At 41.3% G+C, this 22,342-nt stretch overlaps 1 protein-coding gene across 3 annotated transcripts; it reads right to left on the bottom strand.

Annotated features, from left to right (window-relative positions):
* Positions 1 to 167: 167 nt before the first annotated feature.
* ripor1 (RHO family interacting cell polarization regulator 1) lies at positions 168 to 18,840 on the bottom strand. 3 transcript variants are annotated; one of them, XM_061766158.1, is made up of 17 exons: positions 18,684 to 18,840; positions 14,544 to 14,631; positions 14,316 to 14,449; positions 14,165 to 14,243; positions 14,037 to 14,060; positions 12,310 to 12,363; positions 12,066 to 12,215; positions 11,910 to 11,973; positions 11,794 to 11,837; positions 11,205 to 11,330; positions 9,140 to 9,288; positions 8,957 to 9,065; positions 4,019 to 4,558; positions 3,218 to 3,564; positions 1,757 to 1,847; positions 1,604 to 1,670; positions 168 to 1,230 (listed from the first exon to the last, which is right to left on the bottom strand). In XM_061766158.1, exons 3-17 carry the CDS (start codon positions 14,405 to 14,407, stop codon positions 1,148 to 1,150), a joined length of 2,019 nt encoding a protein of 672 aa, XP_061622142.1. In that variant the 5' UTR covers positions 14,408 to 14,449; positions 14,544 to 14,631; positions 18,684 to 18,840; the 3' UTR covers positions 168 to 1,147. The 3 variants fall into 3 exon arrangements, with proteins under 3 accessions (XP_061622142.1, XP_061622143.1, XP_061622144.1); XM_061766159.1 differs by having other exon boundaries at positions 14,544 to 14,607; positions 18,684 to 18,827; XM_061766160.1 differs by lacking the exons at positions 8,957 to 9,065; positions 9,140 to 9,288.
* Between the last annotated feature and the right edge of the window lie 3,502 nt (positions 18,841 to 22,342).

Raw genomic sequence — 22,342 nt, 5'->3', positions numbered from 1 at the left:
GTTTGGTTTTGACATTTTTTAATGTCAAATAGATTTTACCTTGTCTAAAAATGCTGCCTATAACCAAACACATGGATCGACTGCCTTGCAAGAACAATTCAACTGAAATAAACTTAGTTTTGCAAACTGTCTCTACTTCGGAAAAAAATTAAGACGACAACAAGATGTTAGTTTTAAAGAAAACTTTATAAAGTTTGAACATTTCTGAACATTAAACATTTCAGGACATACAATTATTTATATGAAACAGTAAATATCTCTTATGGTGAACACTCTTAAAAGTAATTCCAAAATAAACACTGTAACACTTTGCCTGTTCACCTTTTTTTCTTTTTGTGTGTGTTTACCACCTTAACATCCTTCACTTTAGGCACTTTCTGAATGAAGAGGCTTTTCTGTACGATGACGTAAAGCAAAAAATGCTGAGACGCGATAGCGCTCCACCACTGAGGCTGAAATTTGTACACACCTAAATGAATCAGTTGCACCTTTTACAGTGGCCATGCCGGCAGTGTGAGGCAGATACACACATGCAGGTTTAAATATAGTTTTACACCGCATATTGCATCATTTAAAAACTCCAATCCTGCCAACTGTACATTATGGGTCCCTAAAACGTGTGGTTGTAAGGCAGCTCAAGTCCTGGTGTATCTTAAAGACACAATGTCACACAACTACAATACATTAGTGCGCCATGGAAATGACAAAGACAAACCTCACGTGGAGTCTCTCCTAAAGAGCTTTACGAGCTGGAAAACACTGCAAAAAGTTCCCAGTCCATCGTTAACTGCAAACGCTGAGAACTGGCCCCAGTCACTGATTGTACGCAGAGTAAGGAAAACATCTTTTTCGGCTCATTTCATCACTTAAATAAACCGAGCCTGCTTTAAGTGAATTGTTTAAAAACAAAAGTGGCATGAATGCAGGCAACACGATGACGTTGAAATACTGAGGACTTTGGAAGAAGAAAAAGAGGAATGAGAAGTAGAAGAAGGGTGAGGAGAAGAAGAGTGTTTATGGTTCTTGGTCAGAACAAGGCGAATGTGTGCACAAACTCTGCAGTAATGGAAGAGCTTGCTTGTCGACTTGGCAACCAGCACGTTAGACGAGAGCGGAAATGGTCGGACTGTGGCTGCGTGCCGGCCCATTAGAACACGGTAGTGGCCAAGTGGCTTGGAGTCGGGGGACGCTCCGCCTCCACCTCCTGAACATCATGTGACGGGTCCTCCCCTGAAAGATTCAAGACAAGTCAAGGAAATTAAAGCCATAAGTTGAGCTACTTTTCTTTCTATTGCAGTACAGTGGTGCCTTGAGAAATGAGTGATCCAGCTTGGGATTTAATACCTTGACTTAAAAGTTAAGGTTATCACTGAAGTGTTAATAGTTACATGGGCCAAGCAGTACTGATTCTGAAGGCCCAGGGCAGATTACATTGACATGGCAATACATAAGCCTGAAATCTGATTGGACAAAAAAACCAAAAAACAAACATGCATGCACTGAAAGCAATGCAGCCAAGAGAAACGCTACAAAATGAAGAGAAGAGACTTGGGGATAAACTAATACAGTTTGGTGAACAAACAAATTCACTCCTTTTCCTCACCATGCCCCTCCTCTTCCTCGGGCAGCTCCACCCTGCTCAAATCCTGCTCCTCTTCAGCACTCGACTCCTGAAGGAAACATTTTTGGTTTACTTAAGTGAACACCAAATTGTGTTGACGAGAAAGCAGCCTCAGGCGGCCAGACCGCAGCGCACCTGCGATTCGGAGACACGATCTTCGTCAGAGTTCCGAAATCCTTCTGGAGCCTCCATGAGGAACTCCAGGCCGTCTCCCGCCTCTTCGTCGCTTCCGGCACACACAAAAGAAAATGATGTGAAAAGGCAGTATTTAATTGTTTCCTTTAAATCCTGTTTTTAGATTGCTTTAGGTCAAAGTCTTTTATTTATTTGCACTTTTTCATTTTGTATATTTTTTTAAATAAATTGTTTTAATTGCACGTCTTTTTTAAAATTGAAATGATATTTGGATTAGAAGGAAACAAAACCCAGGGGTGAGCAAACTTGTGCTCAAGAGCCACATTTGATTTTTAAAAATGGACAAATGGCCCATCTGTCCATTTTTTGGTCACTCTTAGACGAGGTAAAATAATAAAAATAATGACAATTATTGTTAAAATGTGCATGGAAAATTGTTTAAGACTAAAATAATAATTTACTCTCTTTTTAACTTTTAAATACAATTATTTAATAAGTGTAAAAAGCTTCATGCACTAAAATAATCTACTCTTAGTTTTGTAATTGCATTTATTTAATTTTATTATAATTACATTAGCAATTAATCAAGTTCAGGAAAGACATCACTATATTCCAAATATTTTTGATTTTGTAATTTACAATAAATCATCAGCAAGGCAGGTTGTATGGTGCCAATGGACAATTTAGAAACTGGACATTTCAAGGTAGATAGATAAGATATATATATATAAGATGGATGGACAGACAGAGCCTAGATCCCTTCCAGAGTGAGATAATGCTCTCTAACAAAGATTGTCTACTCAATAGAAGAGCTCTGCAATACAGTACAGTGTATTTCACAATTTGGCATTCGCAAATTGGTCTATTTGTGGATTTTTTAAATGTATTTATTTATTTTTACCAATCCTGTTATTCACTGAAAAACAGATCTATGCTTTGGCACCATCTTGTGGCAATTTGCGTCCAAGGCACAATATTGAAGTGAAGGGAGGAGCTTCATTCAGTCAGGCCATAGCCTTGTCTAATATATATAATCCATCCATCCATTTTCTGAGCGGCTTCTCCTCACGAGGGTCGCGGGCGTGCTGGAGCCTATCCCAGCTGTCATCGGGCAGGAGGCGGGGTACACCCTGAACTGGTTGCCAGCCAATCGCAGGGCACATCGAAACAAACAACCATTCGCACTCACAGTCATGCCTACGGGCAATTTAGAGTCTCTAATTAATGCATGTTTTTGGGATGTGGGAGAAAACCCACGCATGCACGGGGAGAACATGCAAACTCCACACAGGCGGGGCCGGGGATTGAACCCAGGTCCTCAGAACTGTGAGGCTGACGCTCTAACCAGTCGTCCACCGTGCCGCTAATATATATAATAATAATAATAATAAAAATGTGCTTTGCAGCCATCTTTTGGCTATTCGCAAGAGGGCTCACTCCCTAGTCACTGAAAACACTGACCTTGCTCCAGAGTAGAACATTTCTTTGTCCTCCTCCTTCTTGTCTCTGTTGTCTTGCTCACTCTTGTCTTGATCTTCTCCGTGCTGCTCCTCGCCTGCTTGCTTTGCTCCTTTGTCGTCCTTTTGATGCTCATCTTCCTCTTCCTGCTCTTCTTTCTCTTGATGCTCATCTTCCGTTCGCCGCTCGTCATCTTCTTGACGCTCATCCTTCTCTTGGTGATCAGCCTGCTCCTGAAGCTCCGCCTCCTCCTCCTCCTCTTCCTCCAGGTCTGAGCAGTTGAGAAAGTCAAAACTCTCAAGAGCCGTCTCCACTTCCTGAGTGAAACTAGAAGAGGTGGGGAAAGGAACCTGGGGAGAAACAAGATGTGCACGTTAACCCTTCAACTATCCCATCAACCAATCGGTAGAGCACGTTCAGAAAGCAAATATTCATTTTTAAGGACCACAGATGCCAGCTCAACCGTTCGTTAGAACATCTTTCTGAAGAGATTATTTTAACATTTATAATGCACTTTGTTATTGTAGAACTCAAATAAAAACTAACACAGATGAGATGAATATATCACCATGGTAATATTTAATATATTCTGCAAAATTTCCATGCATTGAAAAAAAAAAAGAGAAAAAAAACCAGCAATGAAATAATATAATAAAAAATAGTGAATCCAATGTGCATTTGAACTGTGAAGTATAAGTTTCTCCCTGTTTTGACTTGGGCTTACTACTTTATATTTAAATTGATTGTAATAGGGGTTAAAGGCAGAAGCAGAGAAAAAGTGAATAAACACAAGCATCAACTTACAGTTGGAGCGCCATCGGAGTGTTTTAGATGGTGAGCCGGCTGCCTTGGTCCTTCAGCCTCAGTGGTCCCTGCTGTGGTGCGGAGTGTCAAGTCCTCAGGTGAATCTTTGGCCGGACATTCTTCTGTCCTCTCTAACGACTCGGCGACGGTGGAAGAAACGTCGGAGCACGAGCGGCTCCGCTCCGCCGAGGTTCCCAGAAGCTCGGCCGGTTGGACAGACAGCCTGTCCGTCACAGTACATTCCGGGCCGGTCTCGCCGACTCGGCTCCGAGAGCAGGACGTCGGGTGGCCGTTGTGCACTGAATCTCTCGGGGAGAAAACCTCTCCGGCTTCACTCTCGTCCTCCTCCTGATTGGACGACAGCGATGGCGTCGACGCGCTTGATTTGTGCGGCGCCGGGACGGCGGTTTGCAGGACGTTGGAGGCCGACAGCCTCTGAGCGTGGTGGGCCAGGGCCGGGCTGGACGAGTCGTCGGAGGACTCGGAGGAGTTGGACCAGACTGTGCCGTTGTCCAGCTCTCCTTGTCGTTTCAGCAGAGACTGGAGGAAACCAGACGACACGATGACACAATCAAAATAAATAACTGAAATAATGTGGTTGCACACGTTTGCACAACTGGGATGTGGCGGTGATCAGAATTAACCAATTGCCTTAAAACTTATGTTAAATGGAAGTCAGCACACATTTGACCTTTTACAGTGCCTCTGATTAACCCTGAATAAAGTTCAGGTGTTCTATTAGGCTTTTACTGATTTTGTTCCCTTTTTTTCTCTCTCTTTCTAGCAGAAGCTTTTTGTGCTACCACTGACTGCTATTGTGAACTGTTCATAATTCCTTCCACCTTGTCCCAGTTCCAGCTGAAGAAAAACAGCCCCAATGCATGGCGATGCCAACACCATGCTTCACTGCAACGCTGGTGTTCCTTTGGTGATGAGCAGTGCTTTTTGTTGTGTGTCAAATGGGAATCTGACCACAAGAGCTGTACGGAGAATTTACAACAAATCGCACTCCATAGAATGCAGACCTTCACTAAGGCCAAACGATCCTAATAAGCATCTCTCTGCATTTACCAAACCACTTAACTTTGTTTTGCAAAAGTCAGCTAGCTTAATGCTAACACACAATGGGAAACTCTTGACAGGCTAAGAAATATAGAATTGATACTGCAGCTTATTTCGCCATGGTTACATAGCTAATTGGTTGAAATATAGTGGCCAAGGCCAGCAATACAGTACAAGGAATATAAGCATAAAATCATGATGCATAAATGACTTTACAAAAGGCTTTACATTCTATTTATGTTATTGTTGTATGCTTTTGTAGATTGCTATTTTTTTTATTACAAAAAGGTTTTCAGATCAGATTAATGACATTCCCATTAATTTTGAGTGTTCCGAGTTCCGAACAAGGTCATGGAATTAATTAAACTGAATTAAACGCAAATGCACCACTGTAGTGTTCGGAAAGAGACTGCGCACTTTTCTTTTTCCACCAGACTTTTATGTTATGGCGAGCAGGAAAATCTGCAGTGGATCAAGATTGTCCGGCGCACGCTGGATGACTTGAAAGCAGCAATAACAGCGTTCATGCAGTCTATTTCAAGCAAGCGACTGATTACAGTGTTTGCAAATAAAATAGGAAGGACCCACGACTATATTGATGTTAACGGGGGGACACTTTCAACAATGTGTATTATTACCTGAACTCCCTCTCTCTCTTCAACACAGATCATTATTGTATTTGTAAAGGCAGAATATTTGCCACAACTCCTGTGTGTTGGTGTATGACGGGTGATTCTATCCACCTGATCAAACTGCTTTACAAGAAGGTCAAACTATAGTGATAACTACAGTGGGCAAAGCTTCCTAGTCAGGTCTCAAGGTTGCGCGTGACGGTCACGACCACAGCTGACAAATGTGGCGTGTAAGTAAAGTCCAATGGATGTGTTCCATGCGGGATGTGGAACAAATGAGTGCTTTCAAACCCGCAAGGCCACTGCGATTCAGGTCAGGTCAGACAGATTTATTCAGGCAGTGCGCTCGAATCCAGAACAATGGGTGCATTTTAGTGCCAGGAGGAAAAAGAAAACAGGTGGAAGGCGACAAGCAAACATTCTGTTTTGCTATGCGGTTTGCAAGCGAGGGAAATACATATAGATATGTTGATTCGAAAGATTTAAGAAACACCGACTTAACAGCACTGTGCCGCCTATAGTTGAATTATTTTGGTGTGAATTTTTTTCTCTACCTACAGTATCATTCTTATCTATTTATCTACCTGCCTGCTCCCGTAGTAGATACAGAGGGTCCTCGGTTTACGACGGTGGTGACGTAACCCCAATTTGTACGTAGGTCAGAGCATGCCATGTTCTACAAGTAGTAAAGTCATAACTACAGTACATATTTCTATCACAAACACTTCTAAATAAAAAACAGATCAAATAAAAAAACTAAATACAGTGAACCCCAACTTTATCGTGTGTCATTACGCATTATATGATAGCAGTAAGCTTGTGGAATTCCGTTAGATGAAATAATATGGTTTGGTTGAACTTGCTGGTGTTTAAATATACGATGTTTGATTGTCCTTAATTTTATGTCAGTTTTAGAATGAACTTAGACTGGGAGTGACAAAATAAAAGCTTGAAGCAAGCATGCTCGGCCTCTTATTTGGAGGACTGTGTAACCGAGAGTCTTCTTTCCGTTTCCTCAGTGATGTTATACGATAGTCTACCATTTCTTGACAGCGAAAGAGTGAGAACAAGTGCTAAGGAATATTTTAAAAAGTGTGTTTTAGTAACTAAGTTTATCTAAAGCGTGTGGGAGGGGTAAAACTATGCAAATAACGTTTTATCCGGGTTCTCTAAATTGTGGATTTTCACCTATCGTGAGTGGATCTGGAACATATGCCCTATGATAAACGGGGTTCACTGTATAGTGCTCACTGGGCGTGCTTTCTTCTTGCGTGCATGTGACACGGTGATCTTGCACAATAGTTCACTGCGGGCTGTTCGTAACCTCAAAATGTCATGTGTCGGTGCTGTCGTAAACCGAGGAACCCTTGTATAGGAATATAAAGGAATGATTTATAACGAACAGGTCAATCACTACCTATTGCTATTAAACTACGTAAGTCCACTAGTACTAAAACTACAGCCCACACACCAACTGTAAACCTCTGGATGAGGCTCTTGCACAGCTCAATGTGCGCGGTAAGGAAGCCGTCCTGTCCGTCACGCCCTCGTGGACCGCCTCTGTCGGCCGGCGTCTCTGCGCGGCGCCCCCTTGAGGTGTGCTCTTCAGCGAGGTGAGGAAGAGGAGGAACATATTGGACGGCTACTCAACCACTATTAAACAGCTACAGGGGCCGCAGCTCCGCTCATACACCCTGCCGCCGTCACACCTCCCGCTAGTGCCATCATTGGCCGCAGGGCTACTCGCGTTAGGCAAGCCACTTCCGCAACCACATGACCTGACACACAGCCCTGTGCGATTATCCTCACACACATCAGTGCTACCGCTACACACAAAGCAGGCGGGGAGCAGCTGAAACAGAACAAGCCAGTGAAATGAAAGTAACAGCAAGCCATGATTGAGGCAAATACATCAGTGGATACGCTCGCTGGCCACTTTATTAGGTACACCTGGACGCACGCAGGTGTGTCATTTTACTGTGTTGGCAGAATTTTCTAAAATACAGTGAACCCCCGGGGGATACATTCAGACCCACCTGCAATAGGCGAAAATCCACACTATTGGGACCATAACATTTTCTAAAAATATACTGTGTATTTGACACTTTTCCCACTTTGCATCAGTCCATCTTAGATGAGCTCGGGTCCAGAGAAGCCGGCGGTGTTTCTGGGTGTTGTTGATAAATGGCTTTTGCTTTGCATAGTAGAGTTTCAAGTTGCACTTACGGATGTAGCGCCGAACTCTTATTTACTGACTTTGGTTTTCTGAAGTGTTCCTGAGCCCATGTGGTGATATCATTTACACATTGATGTCAGTTTTGATGCAGTGCCGCCTGAGGGATCAAAGGTCATGGGCATTCAATGTTGGTTTTGGGCCTTGCCGCTTACATGCAGTGATTTCTCCAGTTTCTCTGAACCTTTTGATGATATTATGGACCGTAAATGATGAAACTTCAACTTCATTGGAATTGGGGTTGTATAACAATGTTCAGTTTTCAGTGACACTGTGCAAGAGTTATGAATTCTACGTTTATTATTGTGGTTGTAGTTTGCCGTAGTGTCAAACCTTACTGAACTATATGGAAACGTTTCTCAATTAATTTTGGAAAAACTTTTTTTTTTTTTTACCCCTACCACACAAACTTTAAAAGACATTTAAAAAGACAGTTTGTGTCCATTGTAAACCTATTTAAATACAAACCAAAAAAATGCAAGCATAAAATGTAAAGAAACTACTATACTGTATGTATTGTAGGATCGTTGTGTTAAAAGTTTTGCCTTTGAGAGGCAGAGCTTGGTGGGGTTGGGTGGGCTGTGACGTCAGCAAGCGAGTCCGCATGTGAGTGCAGCTCCTGCGTGAGAGTGCGCATTTTATTGTTCTCCAGGCGGCTGAAAAGCAACTGTGGCTCCCATTAGAAATTTCCGCAATATTGTGGTGATTCCCCTGATACACAAGCACATAAGTCCCACAAAACAAAAAAACAAAAACAAAAATTGTAGTGGGACCGTGGTACATGAACCACGATATAGTGGGGGAACACTGTATTAGAGACTTCTCTGTTAAAAGCAGTCTGGCTGTACACTGCTAGCAGCTACAACATTTCTTAGAATGGCAGACGTCCACCAAGGCCAAATTTGGAGCTGCATTGGATGGAACGCATAAGATGCACCAGATGAAGTGGCCGGCGAGGAAATAGGTTCAATCAAGAATAATGACATGGGAGAGTTCATCATGTTGACTCACATAAAACACTTGCTCCCGCATTGAGGGCGTGTCAGGAGGGCTCTGATTGGACAGGAGACGTTTGGAAACGGTACTGGTGGACGATGTCTGGTCGTCCTTATCAAAAGGACTAAAAAGGAAAAAGATGATTACATATGGAGTTGTGTTGAGAGACTAAATGGTGAATGTTGCAGGTTCAATTACCTCCATGTTACTTCCAAGTTCAGCTTAACTGTTCCCAGGTCGTTAATATCCACGGCAAGGGTCTGTGGGAGCGGGCAGAACAGGTCGAGCATTTCGCAGGACACACTTCCGACCACTACATGATTGGCCAGACTCTTCAGTTCTGTCACCTGAAGAAACAATGTCCATCACGGGAGACTGTTTGTGTGTTTTCCTGTTTGAGCTGGTTATAAAGTAATGCCTTGCTTTCCCTGTTCACCTTTTGCGGCTGCATTGCATTTATATTCACGGGATTTCATTCATGTTTTTATTGTTGTGGTAAAATAAGCATTTTCTAGCCTAAAACATAAAAAAAATTTAATGAAAAGTCACTGAAACACATATTACAAGGACTAAAATACCTGTACATAGTGTTCAGTACAGTACAAGAGCGCTGTTGTGCTGAGGGTTGAGATTTCCGAGTGTCTTTGAACACATCGCTTCTGCCGTGCGTACGGGGGTGAGAGCCGAGTTGAAGAGAGTTTGTTGTCTTAACTGCTTTGTTTTGGTGTTGGTTACTAACCGTGTTTCATTACTTTATCATTAAATGTGAGCTAAATAGACTAACGTCTCGTCGTGTGTCATTGCAAGACGTTACAATACTTTATTTCAAGCCCTACGATGCCGCCCAAACATTCTGTGCCTTTCATGGTACCTGGCAGTTAGCGACAGAGGAAGACGGTAGCGGCTAACCATTGCTGAAAAGACACAACTTCTCAACATGTTGAAAGAAGGGAGAAGCTTTGTGGCTGTCAGCCGCCATTATGGCATAAATGAATCTTCTTCTCCGTGAAGTCCCCCACACGAACCAGCATTTTACTGTTATTAAGCGTGAACCGTAATTTCGAGTATAATGCGCACCCCAAAAGTTGACCTAAAAATTCTGGAAAACCCTTCTACCCATGTATAGTGCATTTTTACAATGCATGATTTTGCTTCTACCCATATGATCAAAACATGAAGTATTATCTGTATTTTGTTAGTTTTTTTTTAAAGAATTATTCTTAAGTTAAGCACTTTATTAACACTTAAGCCTTTTTTTAATTTACTTGCTCTTATTTTTTAATTCACAGCCCTACTTTTATTTAGGAAATGAGAAAACACACAGTTGTGGTCATATGTTTGAATACCCAGGCAAAATTTGTAAGATGGGTACAATTCTTTAAAGAAAACATGAAGGACCAGGCGAAACACAATTAATTTTATTTTAATGGGATTAAAATTAAACGGTCAAGCATTTCAGAAAAGCATTATCATTAAACAAAACATAACCATAAAGAAATTAATGATGGTTGTTGTTCATTCATCAGTCATATTAAAAAACAACAACTATATTTTATAAATTCTGCCAGGGTATGTAAACTTATGAGCATAACTGTACATATATGCAGTCCCTGTCATATTGGAATGAAAGTATAGGCTACACCTTTTTTTCTATAACCACTAGGTGGCGGTGGCATTTTGGAATGAAAGTGTACAGCTTTTTCATAACCACTAGATGGCGGCATACATTTATAAAATGTGAAACTTTTTTTTTCTTTTCATTTGCCCCTATACCTATGTATAATGCGCACTATTGACTTTTGACCAAAAAAATTTGGGGGGGGGGGGGTGCGCATTATACACAAGAAATTATGGAATCAGAGATGGGATGCAAGTATGTGTGTGATGTCACTGAGTGAGGCAAAGGGGGAAAAATGGTTAATTGCTAATATTTCATCACAACAAAACTCTTAAAAATCATTACATGTGTAACAATGTTTGGAGGGATTGGTTAAAAGCCTTTGCACATGTTAACATAGTTTGTGACCAAAAACCTGTATATACCAGATCGGAATCGATCACGTCACACTGACATGGCGACTTTTTTTTTGTCATTCTGATTGAAATCGACATGTCGACTTTTTGTTGTCATTCTGATTGAACTCAACTGTTACAGTTGATTTCAATCAGAATGACAACAAAAAGTCGACATGTAACCCAGCTAATGAAAAGTGAAGTTCCATGGCGGACGTAAATATGAAAACACGTCCCATTCGGTGCTTACCTTGATGGACAAGAGTTCAGTGACGAGAGGCAGGAAGATGTACTCTTCGCTGTCCCATATCTGCTTACTGCTGACTTCCACGCGGCCTCGTAGCCTCCATCGCTGACGCCCGTAGCGCATGAGCACCTAGCGATTGGGCGAATAGTTGGTCCTCACCATTAAAACGAAACATTTGTAGCACCTCTCACATTCAATACAAACATCTCGACAATAATCTTCAAAAAATGATTGTCTGTGTCATTTTGAGTCAAACTGGACACCAAATGCCTCACTATAAGGCAGTAGAACACCCTCCTATTTTCCCTTTTTTCTCATTTCATTTCAATGAGTTGGAAAAGTAGGAGAATGTTATAACTAATAAGAGAAGTGTCTTATTTTGAAATACAAAAACATGATTGTAAACACTACAGCTTCCTCCCTTGTTATAAAAAATATGCATGTTGGATTAACTGAAGACTCAAAATTGTCCATAAGTGTGACTGTTTTCTTGGTTTACAATTTTGCATTAAAATTTGATTGTATTTTAGTAATTGCCCTATAAAGAGCTTTCAAAAATGAAAAGCGTGTGGTTTTTAAGGTTTTATTTTACCTCATATTGGTCACCCGCACACAAGCGAGCGAAGCCGGCAAGGCCTGCAACAGGAATGAAAAAATGTTGAGATGAGAAGAAGGAACAGAAAGTGATGAGTGTACAAAGTGACTCACCCTTCATCTTGACATGGAATTCTCCCATGTGGCTTTCCAGTTCGCTCTCCAGTGAGCACATGTGCTGCACGCACACCAACATGGTAGTTAACGGCAAACAAAATATAATTTCAAAAAAAGTGAAGCCAACACACTTACTAAGGGTCAGCTACTTACCTCTGTACATTCCCTAAAGCCCCTGTTGGCCTCACTCAGGCTCTCCCTGGCCTCTTTGCTCCCAGTAGCGGAGTTAAAGGCCGCCACCATTTTGCTGGCGCCATCTCGGAGCCGGCGCTGTATACAGTAACCGTCGTACAGCTCCTCCACCTGCAAGTGAACGCATGACCGCAGTTCCACTTTTGGGTGGAAATAACCCAAACCCGTATATTGTCCAGTTAGGACTTAAATCATTCAAACACACCTTGCTGAGGTGGAACTCCAAACGACGCATGAATCTCTCTATGGCTTTCACTTGCTGAATTGACACCAAGATACAAGTAAGGTTAGGTTAGATAATAAAGATAATACAGAACGTGTTGCATGCAGAATTTATGAGATCCAATATAATAGCTGTATCCAAAATATACCTTTGCAGACTTTTTGTGGTACAGCTCTGTATAAAGGTGTCAATCAGGGAATTTATTTGCACTTTTTGTTGTTACGGTCTCCTTACATTAGTGCTAAGTGGGGGAGTGACCCACCAGATCTAGCGGAGGGAGCTGTTGTGGGGGTAGGACAAAAAATAAATAAATACCGCATGTTTGTGTCACTTGAAATTTGCCACCTACAGGATTGCTGTGGTAAAGTATTGCCAGACTTCTGTTTAACTTGAAAGTCAAATGAATCCGATGGCCTTGGTGGAGGTCTGACCTCTACCGAGTGCCATTTCTAGTTGTGGTTTAGCAGTGGGGCAAAAATTGGATTACATTAATTCTATTTGCAGGTTTTTTTGTTATTTGCTGAAAAACCCACCTACTCACTGTTTTGTGTTCAGGACATAGCAATGTCGAATATAAAAATATTGCTTTGGTGACATCTTGACTAACTGCTAGAACTACAGTGGTGCCTTGAGATACCGGACTTACAAAGTTATTTTAGATACAAAATCATTTGGCCAATATTTTGCTTTGACTTACGAGAATTTTTTTTTTTTTTTTTTTTTTTTTTTTTTTAAATATAACCGCTGTATGGTGGAAGTGAACTCAACTCAATTCACCTCCCAACAAGCACCACTTGGGTGGATAGTGAACAATTCTCCCCATTAGGAAAGTCAGGTTAGCCGTTTAATGTTGCGGTGTTTAAGCAACTGATATTTTAACTGTTTAACTAACTATTTTAAACAGGAGAGCAACACATGTGGAGATAATATTACAACATTCTTTATCCTCTGCGAAGGACAGCTAATATTACTGCAGCTTACTGAGGAAAGACTGTCTCCATGTATAGTCATATTTCTGTATTATAGTGCCTCGGGTGGCCAAACTGTGCATACCAGAAGAAGCAGCACAATGTCCACTGATATAGAAATGTGGCAAACTGTTTATTTACTTCTATTTAATGACATAATTAAAAGATGTATCATTATTGTCATTTTATCAAACACAATATTATGAAGTACTTATTTTCTTATAAAAAAAAACATTACACTTTTTTGTTTTGTTTGTTGGGAGGCAGGCTGGATCGTATTAATGGCATTTCAATTCTTTTGCATAGGGAAAGATGATTTTAGATGAGTGTTTTGAATCACAAGGGTGATCTCAGGGCAACTACTGTATTCGAATTGAGGAGAGGAGCTTCATTTACTCAGTGCATCTATAGGCAATTACAAACCTTTTTGAGTGGGTGTAAATTAAGCGTGAATTTTCGCTGTTTGCGGCAGGGCTCGGTCCCTGTGCCCCACGAATAGCTGGGGTTCACTGTAATTTTTACCGTGGGGGTTGACATCAGAATCAGCTCCCAGTATAATGTTGTGCAGTGCTACAGTCCTGCAAACTACAACAATAAACGTATTGTTCAATCAAAACTGAACATTATTATTCTCAGGGCAGAATTTTAGATACAGATCTCATACTGGATCTTAATAGATTGTGTGGGTATGCTTAAGGTTGTGACCAGTGAGTGTGAACAACAGATGTGAATGAAACTCACCTTATCCTGCTCATACAAAGAGCCCTGTGGAAGAAAATACAACATTTAGCATCACAAAGAGTCCAATTAGCATCCCGCCTGGCACCGCTCGATACCAGTGAGACCGGTTTGATCAGGCGGCCTCTCACCAGCCGACCGTTCCTCTTGTTTTCTCGGATCTGCTGGCCCAGAGTGTCCAGCTCCAGCTGGTGGACCTGCAAGTATGACCTAACAACAACAAAAAATAATAAACGGTTTCAGTGACGTTCCACCGTTTCTATACGCTAAATGTCAACTCACTGTAAGCCTCGGCGTAAGGCGGCGTACACCTCGTCCAGCCGCTCGGGCTGGGGGGTTTTGGCCGGGGGCAGCTTGGTGGAGCCTGTGAACATCCTGTTTCCTTACAAGGCACGTTTCTCTTGGATCAAACAGTGCTGAGGGAGGGAGCAGTCCAGAGACAAAAGTTCACTTCTGCTACAAGATTATCATGAAGAAAATGCACCAGAGGAAGAAGGAGGGGGGGGGTACCTGCTGACTGAAGGGGTCCCGTCCCTACTGGAGCATGCTGGCAGGGCTGAAAGTAGCACTGGGGCTTTAACAAACCAAAGAACATGTCCTGTAATTGGCCACAAAGGAAACATGAGAGGCCTTTCCCAGCACTCTAGCTATCTAAACTTGGAAACTTTACATGGGAATTACTGGGAATAAATCAAGAATTTATAAAATTATGGTTGGCTCCTAATATAGTATTTTTATTTACATATAGTTGGGAAAAACATAGTTCAGGACAATCCTGACTAAAACAATGAACCATATTTTATGTACAGTTGACTTGACTTATAAGCATCTCTTTTGAGTTACGAGGTGTCGCTTGGTCGTATTTTTGCTTTGTGTTGCGAGCCAAAATTTTAGGTAAAAGCAAGTTTCGGATATGCCGCCACTCGATTGAAGTGGGGGGGGGGGGGGGAATTTTAAGCAATTAATGTTTAGGCTTGCAGTTTTTTCCAAGCATATCATTTTCTTGCCGATGACTCGCCAATTGACTTTGGAGCAAGCGTTGCAAAACTGCCACCTGGCAAAATGTCCGTCTGTCCCCGACTGCAGTTCAGCACCAGTTTGAGAGGCTTGGTGCCTGTCACACTGCTCCAATTTATGCTGATACGATGATATGCTCACAAAAAAATGAAAAGGTGTCAAATGCTAACGGCCTCATGTTGGTCCGTATGATACGTGAAATGAAATTCTGATTCCCAGTTGGAATGATTCAAACTCGAAATATTTTGAAAATTCCTCAATTTACTGGACATTTTAGACTGTTTTAGAAACCAAGCTGTACCTGAGAGGAATATTCCTCCCACTCTGCCATCATAAAGTGTCCTCATAATTAAAGTGGGGAAAAGAGTGATAGGAGACCTCTTTCACTTCCACTATGGGTACCTTTTTTTTTTTTTTTTTTTTTTTTTTTTTTTAAGGGTCTGAGTTATAACCTGACACGCTAGTGGCGACCACAGTGGCCACTGAGCAGTCTGCTTCAACTCGTCTCTCGTCATCTTCCTTCCTTCCATACTCCTACAGCAACTCCCCTCCCACCTCCACATCCAAGCACCCGAGAGCAGGAAGTCTCATAGCGGCCTCCATACAGGAAATTCTACACAGACGCTTGGCCCCAGAATACAAAAACTACTCCTGCAATGTGGGCGAGTGTGCTTAAAAAAAAAAAAAAAGAAGAATCTTGTAGGAATGATAGAAAAACGTGGAGATTAGCGTGATCAGGGTTACTATTGGAAGAGGGTCGTGCCTGAGCTAAGATAGTCACAAAAGAGATTAAGTCTTAAACCAACTTAAATCTGTCAAGCAAGAGCCTAACCCATATTAACATATGGGATCTGTGAATGAGTGAGGGCTGTCCAGCAACTGGTGGCTGCTCTGTATTGTTTTACCCGCCATTTGAAACTACAAATCTTTAAAAATGTATATATAGCACACATGATAAAATCACCTTCCACACTGTACACACGGAAAACACACAGACATTACTTGTTCAATCAAAATGTAAACACGCTGTTGTCTTCACAGTGATGACACGGGGGGACCATCGAAGGTAAACCACTAATCTAGGTGACATACTGGGAGGATTAACAGGAGGTGGTCCAGGTTTTGGTTTAAAAATAAAAAAGGGGAAGAAAAAGTGTCATCGGCTAACATTTGCCTGTTTTCAGACAAAAAAAAAAAAAACTGCAACACTTGATCTGCCTAGGAAATTCTGAGAGTACAGACCCACACATACAAATGTACATAGCAAGATTCATTACACCTTTGATTTTCATCTCAATTCGATGATCTTTTGTCCCTTTCCCTACATTAGAGATCATTAGCTGCATTAATCCTCACCAAGCAAGCGGAACAAACAAAGAGGACACTGTTTGAAAGCACCTCACAAGACTGGAGTTTACCCGCCCCCAAATAAAAAAAGTCTTTCACACACAAGCCACACAATGCATTGGTTCGTTTGGTCCTGACCTGCACATTAATGGCACAGTTATAAAATCACTCCTTAGCCACTATATAAGGGATTTTGATATAGCGAACCATATTGTTTGGCTGCTCTTTATCGAACATATCAACATGACACATGATGTCAAAAAAAAGTTTAATACATTTTTTATTTTTTTTTTATTTTTTATAACACTACTCGGACGCACTGTTAACTACGTCATTGCTGTCGCATAATTACAACGTACCTGATCCTGGCATGACTTCCTCTGATCAATAATTTTGATCAGTGATTCTCAAAGTGTGGTACGCGTACCGACGCAAAAGCATCAGTTGTATTTCACTTTTAAATTCAACACATTTGCATTTATTACAAAAGAGCTGTTTGTTTTTAAACATTTATTTCGGTAGGTACAATTTTGATTGAACTTTGTGTGCAATACTTTTAATTGAATAATCAAGTCAATACTTTTCTTAATTGAAAGTTTTGTATTGAATATCAGTAATGTTATTAATTTATATTTTATTTGTGTTAATATGAATTAAAAGTATTAATATGATCAATAAAGTGATGTAAAGCATTTGGTATTACTTACAGCAGGTAGACCAAACTTATTTTATTGGCTGTTGATTTCAAAACGAGATATATCGCTCAATCTGTTGTGTGCATGTAAAAATACGATGAGCCAAGTATACGTTTATATGGTTTCACAGTCTTAATGGCCCTCTGAGGGAAAGCGTAACAAGGTGGCTCGCGACAGAAATGAAATTGACACTCCTGGTTCACATATTCAAATTATTACTGCTACAAGATTCCTAGGACATCACAATGTCCCATCACTGGTGAGCTATTTTTAGAAAAGGCCTGCGGGCTACTCATGTGGTCCTTGGTGACCCCTGACCTGCAGTTTCCCATTAATTCAATTCAAAACATGTCAAATGAGGAAACACGTGCCAGATTTGTGACTCGAACAAGCAGTTTTGTCCGACACATTACTGGCACAGTTCTTGTTATAAAATGTACTAGGTGTAAATAAGAGGTCTTAATGGTCCCTCATAACAAAATCTTATATTTCCTGTAGCACTGAGATGACCTCCTCTGAAAAAATAATTTAGATCACTGGGGTTCTCAAACGGTTTATACCAAGTACCACCATAAAAAAATACTCAGCGCTCCAAGTACCACCATCATGACCAACATTAAACTAGTAGCATTAGTGTTGATGAAAAACGACACGCATCTTTTATTCCTTATTTTTGTTTGCCACTGTAACATCAGGCACAGATTGAACTGCATTTAAAAAACGGGTAATAATAAAAACTACTTCATTTGAAATGTACTGCACATAAAGGTTACCTAAATAAAATATTTCAAAACAAACAGCTTCTTAAAAATTCAATGCTAATGCACTTAAAAGTGAAATACACTGCACTAGGAAAGTGATTCCGATACCACACTTCGCGAATTACTGATTTGGATAGACATGAAATATACGTTTCATAAACCTGCGCTGATTGACAATTTAGTTCAGTGATGCAATGCACTTGTGACGACCCCACAGTTGAACACGAATTCCATTTAAAAACGCATCAAATGGGAAACTACAAGTCCTATTTGTGACGCCAGCATCTTAAAATGGCAGTCAAACAATAAAAATGAGCTGTTTTCTTCCGCTGTTAGGCTCCGGCTAGCTGCATGTTGTCGTGCCCTTGATGTTTGCGGGAGGAAGACGAGGTGATGAAGAGTAGCGGTGTTAACCATAAAAACACAACCTACTCGTTTGCAGATTAGCGGATTAGCTAACCCGGCGGCAGCGGGCCATTTAGTCGGATAAACACAGTCGCATCACAGCCGGGGCCGGGGCCGCTTCACTTGGTTCTCGGCGGAGGATGGAGAGTCGACCCGAGCAAGGGAGGAAAAAACTTGGGAGCTCGATTTATATTCCACGGAATACAGCCCAAACACGGCCTTTACAGCGTGATAATCGCTCCAACATAAACAAATAGAAACACAGCCGGAGAGAGAGACAAAAAAGGAGAAAAGGGGAAAACACAAGCACGACGAGCTGGCAACAACATCGCATCAAAGCTACTTGGCGTCGCCCACGGCAAGAGAAATCTTCAACGGGCGCCTCGTTGCCTGACCTTGCTGATTAAAACAGGCTTCCCCCTTACCTCTCTTTGGAAGTCCGACAGGCCGGGGAGTTTGGCCGCAATCCCATGTCCAACGCGATGCTCCTCCGCACACTTCTCAAGTTATTCTGGGCGCTGTCCGTCTCCTCGATTTCGCAGTTTTGTGTGTGTGTGTGTGTGTGTGTGTGTGTGTGCGCGGACAGTCGCCAAAAAGACGACTTCCGGTTGCTCACTTTCATAACAAAAGCACACCGTGACCGTCACGTTTTGGGGATGCAAAACTACACGAACGTCACACTAAATGAGAATATGGTAGAAAAATCCATTTGTTTTACATTATATACACTCATTTAACATTCGGGGGGGGGGGGGGGAATACTTTTTCCTACCTAATTTCCTAATTTCTACATTAGAAATCATTGTCATTGTTTCTTGATTGTTTATTCCCTCTGCGTGTGTATATGTGTTTCACATTTGGAATTGAACTACCTAACCGAATTAAGCTTTTGAGGTATACTAAGTTATTGAAATGTACCTGTATTTATCAGGATGAGATACACGAAAACAAATTGCAAACACATTTTCTTTGTACTGCTGCCAGTGCTAGATAATGCAAATGAATGCAAAAATTCCCAATATGAGTCACCTGCATGATTCTTGCAGTTTAAAGTGTTGTACATGTCTCACTGAATGATTGTTTTCCCTTTTCACGTAATAATTATAATACATTTAATTTATATAATGCTTTTCTCCCGACTCAGACGCTTTCACAAAAAAAGATTGCTAATTTAAAATAATGTACAGTCGTGCATTGACATACGAGTGACCCAACTTACGAGTTTCCCGAGATACGAGCTGTCAGTCGGCAGATTTTTTTTGCTTTGACTTGCGAGCAGACATTTGAGATACAAACGCTGTGTGGTGGCAGTGGACTTTAACTCACTTCACAGCAGCAGCAGTTCAGCAGATAGTGAACAATTCTTCAAAAACGAGGCTTAGCGCTGTTTTCTCCACTCCCAGTTGAAGTTTACTATCAAACTAAACGTAAAACCAGGAGCATTACATGTTTTCTATTTAAGCAAAGCACCTAACTTTGCCTTCAACTTTGTCCACTAACTTAATGCTTACGCACAATGCAAAACACCATAGATGGGCGAACTAATAGCATGGAGGCTGCGGTGTTATAACCCTTTAAGCAACAGATATCTGAACACAAACAGTGAAGCGACACTTGTAGATAAGCAATATGACAATATACACAGGCATATTTTCTTCATCCTCTGCAAAAAAGGACGAAAATCACTGCAGACTGTGTCTGTATTATACTGTCCCCTGCTGGCCCAGCACAATGTCCATAGAATTAAAGCAAAAATTTAGTAAAAACTGTTTAATTCTTAAAATGATATTCATGTCATGACTGTATGTATTTATAAAGTCCAGTGATGCGGTGCCTTGAGATATGGTTTATTCAATTTACCTTTTTATTCTGAGGTTTTCGAGATACGATCTGTTGTTCGACCGATGTGCGACAGATTCTTTTTCTTTGACTTGCGAGCTCAGACATCACATGTGAGTGCTGTTTGGTGGCAGTGTCTCAACACACTTCAAAACGAGCAGCATTTTGGTAGCTACAATTGTTCCAAAAAAACGGTTCAAGCTGTTTATGCCACTGCGACTTGAAATATTTTGTAAAACTAAACGGAACAAAAAGAATGACACCTTGTGTATATAAAACAACCACATAGCTTAGCCTTTCATCCCGCTAGCTTAATGTTAATGCTATGTTGTGGTGCTTTAACCCATTAAGCAATGGAGTGAACACAAATGGTGCAGCAAAACATCCATCCATCCATCCATTTTCTGAGCTGCTTCTCCTCACTAGGGTTGCGGGCGTGCTGGAGCCTATCCCAGCTATCATCGGGCAGGAGGCGGGGTACACCATGGACTGGTTGCCAGTCAATCGCAGGGCACATACAAACAACCATTTGCACTCACATTCACACCTACGGGCAATTTAGAGTCTTCAATGAACCTACCATGCATGTTTTTGGGATGTGGGAGGAAACCGGAGTGCAGGGAGAAAACCCATGCAGGAACGGGGAGAACATGCAAACTCCACACAGGCAGGGCCTGGGATTGAATCCAGGTCCTCAGAACTGTGAGGCTGACGCTCTAACCAGTCGGCCACCGTGCCGCCGCAGCAAAACATGTAGACAGATAATATAACAATACTGTTGTGTATTCTTTATCCTCTGCGTAGACCAACTAATGTTAGTGCTGTACTGATGAGCTGCCCGCATACTCATGGTTCAGCACCTTTCATTTTTCAAATTTTCTCTTTCTTTTGGGGGTAACCAACTCAAAAAAATGCTAATTGCTGGTTTATCCCCGCTTATTCAAGCATTATTTTGGGTTTAAAAAGAAAAAGAAAAAATTCCCCCAATGCAATTATAATGGGTGTCAATTGTCCAGGGATTTTCGCTATTTGCGGTCCGGACCAGCCCTATCTCCCGCGAATATCGGGGGTTCACTACATATCAGTCTGTCTTATACTGTCCCCAGGTGGCCAAGGCAGGTACACCAGGAACAGCACAAAGAACTTAATCTTTTGAGCTGATGATTGCCATAAATTTTGCTAGCAATTAACAAAGGATATTAACATGCAGGAATGAGCAGTTTCTGGAAATTTACAAGCAAATTGAGGGCAATTTTCCAAGGCAAATACAACAAACAAATTACCTTTGTAAAAGCACGTTCAGCAGCATGGCAGAAAAAGGCAAATAAATTACATTTGCAAAGGCAAACACATTCTTTTATTTTGATATCCAGTCCGTCCTCCCGGAAAACGAGTATCCGCGAGTTGCTGTGGCAACAGGATGTCCCTCACTCTGTCACAAGGGTTTTCTCCTACTCGGTTTAAGATTCCACGCTGAATCCAAATGGAAATAAAAAGCAGATGCGAGTTTCCATGGGCGATAAAGCACCACACGTGTCCCACAACTACGGCAGTCACCCAAGGATGTCGTCGTTAAAGCGTGTAGGTTCGGTTCAGCCAACCTGCAGGTGTAGTTGTAGCTCCAGGACCAAATATGACCAAGTCAGGCAGTTAGGGGGGGCTGGAAGTGGGGGAAAACACGTGGCTGCTCTCTTGCAAACTTCCTGCTAAACATAACTAAATCGATCCACTGCACTAGTTACATTTAAACTGGTTATTTTTTGTAACTATTCCTATATGTACAGTATGTCCATTGTCTATACACTGGATTACTTCAAACTGAATTATTAAAATCAATTATGTACACAGACCACATTACAACAAAGGTGAATAATTCATTTAAAACAAATTTTCCTTCTAATGCACTACAACTGTTCATCCACCAAAGTGCTCTCAAACCTTACTTATATATATATATATAAAAAAATAAAATACTCTTGCCTTCAGTGCAGAACTAAATGGGCCATGTAGAAAAACACTGCACAGTGGTAATTATCTCACAAGCATTCATGTGACAGGCATATGCTAATGAGTATGCACGTTTCTGCATAACTGTCTTTTTAATTCATGAGCAGAGCTATGTGTCGCTTTTTAGTTGAAGATTTGACTTGCTTCAAAATGCAGGATGAGTTTGATGCACATGGACGAAAATATTAACTAAACGATTACATTAGTTTGCACATACAGCTGAAACCAGAAGTTTACA

This window comes from Phyllopteryx taeniolatus, chromosome 2 (genome assembly GCF_024500385.1).
Source record: "Phyllopteryx taeniolatus isolate TA_2022b chromosome 2, UOR_Ptae_1.2, whole genome shotgun sequence".
Classification (NCBI taxonomy): domain Eukaryota; kingdom Metazoa; phylum Chordata; class Actinopteri; order Syngnathiformes; family Syngnathidae; genus Phyllopteryx; species Phyllopteryx taeniolatus.
This window is presented reverse-complemented; position numbering and strand designations above follow the sequence as displayed.

Excerpts from the sequence above, each read along its gene's own strand:
- ripor1 (XM_061766158.1), bottom strand. The coding sequence starts at position 14,407 with ATGTTCACAGGCTCCACCAAGCTGCCCCCGGCCAAAACCCCCCAGCCC. Across the intron at positions 14,244-14,315 it reads GCCTTACGCCGAGGCTTACA|GTCATACTTGCAGGTCCACC; the intron begins GTGAGTTGACAT and ends TGTTGTTGTTAG. Across the intron at positions 9,289-11,204 it reads CTGAACTCTTGTCCATCAAG|GTGACAGAACTGAAGAGTCT; the intron begins GTAAGCACCGAA and ends TTGTTTCTTCAG.